Below are 8,717 nucleotides of genomic sequence, written 5' to 3'. Positions count from 1 at the left end.
ATTTCACTTAATTATTTCAATAACCCTACATGGTCAGGACCATTTTATACCTCTTTTACAGATGGGAAAACTGAGGCTCGGTGAGATTGCATAGCATGCCCTGGGTTATACAGCTCGAAAATGCAGAACCAGGATTCCAACTCAGGCAGTCCAATTCCAGAGCTTTTATCCTTAAGCTGCTTTTCTGTACCACCTCTCGTTAAATTGCACAGCAGCACCATACCCGCACCTATAGCTAGCCATGGCTGGAGGAAGTCTTAAAATCAGGAATATTGGTGTCATTATAAATTCATAGGTACTAGCTTGAACTCAAACCTCCATGCTGCCCGGGGGTCCTCTCTTGTTTTCACTCCAAAATATTAAATGGAAAATTCCAGAAATAAACAATTCGTAAGTTTTAAATCGAGCTCCATTCTGAGTAGCATGATGGGATTTTGTGCCATTGTCCTGCTCCAGCCTGCCCAGGATGTGAGTCATTCCATTGTCCAGCCTATTCATGCTGTAGATGCTACCTGTCTCCCTTAAGTCAGTAGCTATTTTGGTTATCAAATTGACTGTCATAGTACTTGTGTTCAAGTAACCCTGATTTTACTTAATAATGGTCCCTAGGCACAACAGTAGTGATGCTGGCAATTCAGACATGTCGAAGAGAAGCCTTAACGTGCTTTCTTTAAGTAAAAAGGTATATATGTATAAGAAAAAAAAAACATAATATAGATAGGATTCAGTAGTTACTATCCTCCATTTCAGGTATCTATTGGGGGTCTTGGAACGTATCCCCCACAGATAAGAGGGTTACTGTATGTTCTGCCTTCTTTCTGGAAGACACGCCCATTTCCTGTCTTCCACTTAACGTTCCTGGTCATATTTCAAGTATCTTCTTAAATGTCACTTTCTCCTCCTGATCCCAAACTACATTAGTTCTCTGCTGTCACCCTACTCTTCTCATTGACACTCATCACACTTTTAATTACTAGGTAGTATAGAACAGTAGCTAAGAATAAGGGCTCTAGAGACAGACTGCTTAGCTTCCAAACCAGTAACCAGCTGTGAAATTTTAGGCAAGATGCTAACCTCCCTATGTCTCCCTCCCTCATCTATAGTATGAGGATAAGAACTGTATCTACCACATAAGTTTGTATGAGGATTCAACAAGATAGTATTTGTGAAGTGTTTAGACAGTGCCTGGCACAGTGTAACCATTCAAAAAAATGTTAGCTGTTATTTTTAGGTCAGTGTCTGTCATTACCACTATATTATTTACTCTATGTGGTTATTGTCTATTACATTTTTCATACTGCATCAGCACCTAGTACAATATATGGAATACAGTAGGTGTTCAATAAATATTTGATAAATGAATGAATTAATATTAAAATTAATGAAGAAAAAATGTGATAGTAAAGAAAAAGCAATTCTGCCTTTTTGATGTTCTGCCTTTGTTTTTGATATTGTTTTAAGACCCCAATTTTAATTTATTAGAGTGTTGTATTAGTTGAATTCCTTAGTTCATGTCTCTGAGCAAGGCCCACCTCTACTTTTATTTATTAATCCATTCATTCATGTATTCATTCATTTATGTTCATTTCTGGCTCCTATTTCTCCTCCTCTTTCAGAGGAAACCATTCAAATGTGTGTGATGTTATTTCCTCCATGAGAGTGTGTTCTTCCAAAGCATACATTGTTTCATATGCATATTCTTTAATATGCATAAATGGCATTGCATTATTAATCTCATTCTTTGTCACTCCATTTTTTTCTGTGCATTACTTTTGCTTGTGAAATTCTTTTTTTGATTTTGAATAACAGACTGTAGTATTGTTTATTTCTTAAATTTTCTGCTCATTTCAAAGTCATTGATTTACATTGTTGAAATAACCTGTATAATTTATTTGATAGTTAGATGTCCTAAAATTAAATTTCTCCTCTATAAATGCTGTATGCAGGCAAATAAAAATTTTAAATAAGGATGTAATATTTAAAACAAAAATATTCAAACATATTTAATGAAAGCACTCTTAGGTCTTTGTTGTACATTGACAAAACCATCTTAGGAATTGCCAACTACATTTTCCAAGTAAAATGCAGAATAATTCTATCTTTGAAGATTCTGGTCCTCGGTTTCAATTGGGAAAATAAAACTTAGGGACATAGTTTGATAAATCCATTCGGAAATTCTAAGAAGACAAATAATTAACAGTACCATCAACTCAATGTTTTAGCAGAGTACAGTGGTTGGGCTTATATTAATAAATTAGAATATGTATTACTGATAGCCTCAGATTTCACTTATAACATATTTTCTATTATAGTTCCTCCAAGTGTCATTGGGCCTAACCCTGAAAATCTCACTGTCGTGGTGAACAACTTCATCTCTTTGACCTGTGAGGTCTCTGGATTTCCACCTCCTGATCTCAGTTGGTTCAAGAATGAGCAGCCCATCAAGCTAAACACAAATGCTGTTATTGTGCCTGGTAAGGAACTTGTTGCTTTTGAAAAGTGGGCAAAATGTTCTCATTTTCCTTTATTTTTCATGCAAGTGGCATTTCAAGTTAGTCTCTTTCCCAACTTTTGCTCTATTTATTTGTTCACATTCAATGTCTCTTTTTACCTGTTTGGGTCCACGAAGATAAGATCGTATAGAATTTTATGATTTTAGTGGGAATGTACGGTAACAAGGTCTACTTCAAGAAATCATGAAATTTGGGAACGACTGCTTAATAATTCCATGGGGTTGATAGGCTAGTAAATAGTACTTTCATTGGATAAATCCACCAGTTGTTTTCAATCACTCCTAAAGCTTCTTGATGACAGACAAGTAAACAGACAGATCGACAGATAGACTGGTACTGTGGGAGAGTTAAACCCAGAAGATACTTGTTAACATATTTGACTATAGTACAATTTCTGTTTTCTCGCTAGGACCTATGTCAAACAGTTCTATCCATGTTTGGTGACTGGCAAGAAAAATTTTTTGAATTTTCTTTTTTATAAAGAAGTAGATAGAATCAATAATAAAAGAAGGATCCAAGAAAACTGATTCAGTTATTTTATTTTAAATATAAAATACTTCTATATAAATTTTACTGTAAGGGGATATTTTGCCATTCACCTTATTGATAAAATCGTTATTAGAACAACCTCTGTACCATTCTTCAGTTTCCATTATATTTGCCCACAGGTGGTCGGACTCTGCAAATTATTCGGGCCAAGGTATCTGACGGTGGTGAATACACTTGTATAGCTATCAACCAAGCTGGTGAAAGCAAGAAAAGAGTTTCCCTGACTGTTTACGGTTCGTTTTTACTCTCTTCATAAAATTATTTCAATTTTAAACTTGTGTTAGATATTTTCTATCTGTGCACCTTAATGAAAAAAAAAATCTTTCTGTTCTTATTTCTTTTCTTCAGTGCCCCCAAGCATTAAAGATCATGGCAGTGAATCTCTTTCTGTAGTTAATGTAAGAGAGGGGACCTCAGTGTCATTGGAGTGTGAGTCCAACGCTGTCCCTCCTCCAGTCATCACCTGGTATAAGAATGGGCAGATGATAACAGAATCTACTCACTTGGAGATTTTAGCAGATGGACAAATGCTGCACATCAAGAAAGCCGAGGTGCATCTTTTATTCTTATTTGCATGTCGTGACTCTTTGGTGGGATTATGGAAGAGAGAGTTGAGAGTTGCATATTCTCTTTACTACAGTAAAAATGATTTTTATTTAAAAAAATAACATCGTCAAGACCATTGACCTTATTTTATTGAAAAAAAAAAGGAAGATTATAGAAGGCAATTAGAACTGGGGCATTTGAGCATAAAGATGACTGATGATTTAATCTACACTTGAAGTGTGATTGGTCATCTATAACTTAATGGAGCACATACAATAGTATCTTTTTCTTTTAGGTATCTGACACAGGCCAGTATGTATGTAGAGCTATAAATGTAGCAGGACGGGATGATAAAAATTTCCACCTCAATGTATATGGTGAGCATCTGACTCTAATACAACTCTTTTTTCCCCCAGATATGCAAATGAAAGAAAGTACCCTGAATTCGCTTAATGAGGACACATGATTTTCTTCTGTCTTTTTACAGTGCCACCCAGTATCGAAGGACCTGAAAAAGAAGTGGTTGTTGAGACAATCAGCAATCCTGTGATCTTAACGTGTGATGCCACCGGAATCCCACCTCCCATGATAGCATGGTTGAAGAACCACAGACCCATAGGTAGTATAGCTGTGCATTTTTTGTGGTTGTTTTCTTTTGCTCTTAATATACCAGATTTAAATATAAAATATAAAATATAAAAAGTTACCACATTTTCTTATTATGCTTATAGCTGTGTTTAGTTCAGAAAACGTAATGTATTGAAATATAAACTTAGAAAATAAGACTCATAAAATGATCATTCATTTTATAAAGAGATTTTTCTTTTACCTTTTCCAAAAAGGCTCTCATTTAAATTAAAAGTGCAAAGCAAAGCATTTTTGTGGTAAATTGTAGCGATGTTAAAAATAAAAAGCTTTTTCATGTTTTGATTGTTTTACTTTGTTTCTACCTTTAGAAAATTCCGACTCACTTGAAGTTTATATTTTGTCTGGAGGTAGCAAACTCCAAATTGCCCGGTCTCAGCGTTCAGATAGTGGAAACTATACATGCATTGCATCGAATATGGAAGGAAAAGCACAGAAAAACTACATTCTTTCAATTCAAGGTATGTGATTTTTTTTTAGGCGAGGCAACCCTTGGTTGACCTCACAGATTGCAAGGACCTTGTCAGCTTACAATCCCTTATTATTATTATTTTTTAATGCTTTGTGCCTATAGCACCTGGTCTTCCTAGGTGCAAGGGACATGATTTACCTTAAATTTCTTTATTGTATTCTGTCTATGTACAAAATAAGTGTACATCTAAAGAATTACTTGTAATTTATTCAAAGTGTCTAGATCAACAAAAAATATTGTCGATTCTTTTTTCTACTTTTACCAGTAGGTTCTATTTTTATGGAAATTGACATAAATGTGGAAAAAAAGAATAGTAGAAAATTGATGATCTCTCATTTTTTTCCATGTGTACCAAAATTATTACCTTCCTATAGTATATATTCTGTTGAATTATACTTATTTATTCAAAATTGGCATAATTTATTTTGATGCTAAGCCCATGTGTCTATTTTTATTTGTATATGTAAGATTAATTCATGCATTATGTTCTAACTAGAGATAGGGGATTGGATAAAATCAAGTAATCATGAATCTTATGTTATTTTGGGGTGAGAATAAGGAACATTAATTCATTCGACAGATATTTACATAATGCCTACTGTTTCAACATGGTATAGAGCACTTTAGAGAGAACTTGTACCCTGTTGATTTTCAGTAAACCTCTAATTATTACTTTTGGCCCAAAAGTTCACCAAAATGGATATCTAACTTGAAACTAAGTTGAAATGCTTGCTTTTTAAAATATCATTACAGTTATTTTGAAAAGAATTTCTCATAAATTATAAATGTAAGTTACTGTCAACCTGTTGTGTGCTCTGCTAAAGTTAACTACAAAAAAAAAAACAAAATTAAAGAAAAATTAAAATAAGTATATGGGCATTCATGGTTTCCTGGATTAGTGAGGCTTTGAGGTTTCAGAAGCAAAATGGAAAAAATATTCAGGGATTCAGTGTCTGAAACTGCGTATTTCATAATGTTTAATGCATTAATAATAATATCTGTTAATCATGGGGTATGTGGTGTGACCAAAAGTTTTACCAGACTTTTTACTTATGTTATTATACCCTAGAGCTAGGAATAATATATGCACATAGGGCCTTGTATGGTGCTTGTCATATATTAGACACTCATTAAAGGATGTTTCTTATTAACATTCTTATTAATTTGACTTATTTAGTGCTCCAAATTCTTCAAATTTGATATTAATCTCATCTTCTCGATGACTTCAATGAGATTTGGAGAGATTATGTGCTGATAAATGTTTAACAATCGACTCTCCAGATAAAAAATGTCCTGATTTTGTAGCTAATCATTTGCCAGTTTCCATGTGTAAATATACCCACTTTGGCTCATTTTAAGCTACCAATGTGATGTCACAGACCCATCAAGAAGGGAAAAAGTGCAAAATTGGCTTTTTGCAAACTGATGTGAGCGACCCCAGCAGACAGCTATAATTATATGGAAGAGGAATTCAGATATTTTTTGTCTTATATCATTATCAGTATTTTTATTTATTTATCACACAGATCATTAAAATGAGATCCACACATGGCTAGAAAAAGAGAACAGAAACTATTGCATCTTAAAAACTACAATAAGCCTATCTTTTGTTCTGAATAAATAATATTTAAATTGCATTATGGAGAAAGAAATAACCAACTTAGGTACTTTTCTCAGACCTTTATGCTAAGATTTTATAAAACAGATTCTTCAGAATTGTACTAATTCTAAACAATCTGTCCATAATTTAAGAGTGATTCTACTTAGCTGGAAGTATGTCCATCAATTAGACTTATCTCTAGTCCCTATGACTTAAATAATCGTATCAACCTACAGGTATGCCAGGAATATTGAAGCGATTCTTTTACCTGTTTCTCATTTGAAAGTAATTTATGAGTAAACAATAATTTGATCTTGAACCACAATCCATGAAGAATATGAAATAAAAATGGAATATTGTTCTTTGTACCTTCTTAATGGAAATTTTTATTTCTCCAAAGTTCCTCCAAATGTTGCTGGTGCTGAAATTCCAAGTGAAGTCAGTGTTTTTTTAGGAGAAAATGTGGAGCTCGTCTGCAATGCAGATGGCATTCCCACTCCAGTTGTTCAATGGCTTAGAGATGGAAAAGCCATCACTAGTAGTGAAGCAGAAAGGATCCGGTATGTTTACAAAGAATCTTTGCATCATAAATTTTAAGGTCTTCTACAATGCTTTATGCTTCGAGTTTCACATGAATAATACCAAATTTTGTCTCCTTGTAACTTGGCTATCATTGTATTCAGAAATGAAAAAGATAAAATTGTGGGGAATTGGACACAGAAATTCTTGGAGAATCACTCAAAAGTGTGTGTGTGTGTGTGTGTGTGTGTGTGTGTGTGTGTGTGTGTGTGTGTGTTTTATCCATCATCTCTGTTATAAAATCTCCTCATTTATTCATACAAATGTTGATTAACTGGTGTCGATTTTATTCCTCCTAATCTCAGAGTGTTTATACCAAAGTCTCCATCATAAAATAAGTATTTCTTCCTACTAACATCAAACCAGTTTTATCTTACAAAAAATTCATCAATAGTCTTAGATATGATTTCATGTCTTGAGATCACCAAATCACAAAACATGCCATACTGCTTGGCTCATTTTGAGAAAAGGTAAAAAATAATCTTAACCCGGTTCATTCCTTATAGTGATTTGTCCAATCCCATTTCCAGCTGACACGTGTTACCCACACCACATACCACATAGAGATGGGATAATAATGTGATTAAGGCCCCCTGCTACTTTCAGTAACAAACACCAGTGGAAGGACAGTTCAGATTTCTGCAGTCTACTAAATGACTTCATGACAAAGCCTCATTATATACACATACCAGAGTGTAATTATAGTTACTTCAAGAATTATATGTGCATAAGTAGGCATTAATTAAATATATTGTAATCCTTATCATTTTGAACCAGTATTTTAAATTTAATAGTTTGGAGTATTATTTTCTAGTGAATGAACTGAATATACATGGTTTAAAGGAAGATAAATGTGATTTTCTTTGAAGTTATTTTATATTAAAATTATTTAGATATTTTTCCCCTCTACAAAACTGGATAAATTGCCCAATAATATTTTAGCGATACATTTTAAGTTTCATTTCTCTAGTGTGGACATCTCTGAATAGTTAACAAATAATTTAATAATTTTTATTAAATCAACTGATATTGACCATATTCTAAACCAACCAAGTACTAGATAGTCAGTAGGGGTCTAAAGATCTTATATAATATTTATACTAGGAACATATAGTCTATCACTTCTTTTCTTACATGAAGATCCCAAATGTACTTATTCTTATATCCATTTTATTTATTATTTGTTCACCGCTCCACAGTATGTATATGTTTGTAAGTAAAACAATTCATCAGTCAAATAAAGTAATTATTTCAAAGTCAACTTACTACTTTCCTTGGTCATGGCAACTTGCTTTTTCATTTATTAAAATGGTTAAACTCATGGGTTTTTCCAATTCATATTTTGAAAAAGAAAAAATACCATATAATTCTCAGTAATCATATTTAATAACATGATATGGTAGAAATGGAGTATTTTTGATACTGGGAGAATCTAATAAAATCACTATTGCAGAAATAACTATAGCTAGCAATTTAATCTCTATAGAACCCAGGAAGTTTTGTTTCATAATAGTGTGTGAAAAGATTCAATAATGTAATAATCTTAACTTAGATATCTCAATAATCTAATGATATAGTTATTACTTACTATTATGTAATTTAAAGGAAAAGCTTTAGCAACTTTAGAAAAATTTTTGCAAACTATACCCATACATAACCCTGAGTCGTTACAGTTTAAATAAATTACTCTATTCTGCTCCTTCTCATTAGTATTACTCAGTGGTTTCTAACTAGATTTTTTGATATAAAATTTCTTATTGTAACATTCTTCAGTTTTATAATTTACAGTTAATTCCAACCTTATATGGACAAC

At 32.9% G+C, this 8,717-nt stretch overlaps 1 protein-coding gene across 1 annotated transcript in view; it reads left to right on the top strand.

Annotated features, from left to right (window-relative positions):
• The window catches only part of HMCN1 (hemicentin 1), a 408,502-nt gene that overhangs the window by 306,975 nt on the left and 92,810 nt on the right, over positions 1-8,717 (top strand). The window contains exons 57-63 of the mRNA XM_023533191.1: positions 2,313-2,474; positions 3,182-3,295; positions 3,411-3,613; positions 3,904-3,985; positions 4,096-4,227; positions 4,565-4,714; positions 6,726-6,885. Of these exons, the coding sequence (XP_023388959.1) occupies positions 2,313-2,474; positions 3,182-3,295; positions 3,411-3,613; positions 3,904-3,985; positions 4,096-4,227; positions 4,565-4,714; positions 6,726-6,885 (1,003 nt within the window). The remainder of the gene's footprint in view (positions 1-2,312; positions 2,475-3,181; positions 3,296-3,410; positions 3,614-3,903; positions 3,986-4,095; positions 4,228-4,564; positions 4,715-6,725; positions 6,886-8,717) is intronic.

This window comes from Pteropus vampyrus, unplaced genomic scaffold (genome assembly GCF_000151845.1).
Source record: "Pteropus vampyrus isolate Shadow unplaced genomic scaffold, Pvam_2.0 Scaffold98, whole genome shotgun sequence".
Classification (NCBI taxonomy): domain Eukaryota; kingdom Metazoa; phylum Chordata; class Mammalia; order Chiroptera; family Pteropodidae; genus Pteropus; species Pteropus vampyrus.
This window is presented reverse-complemented; position numbering and strand designations above follow the sequence as displayed.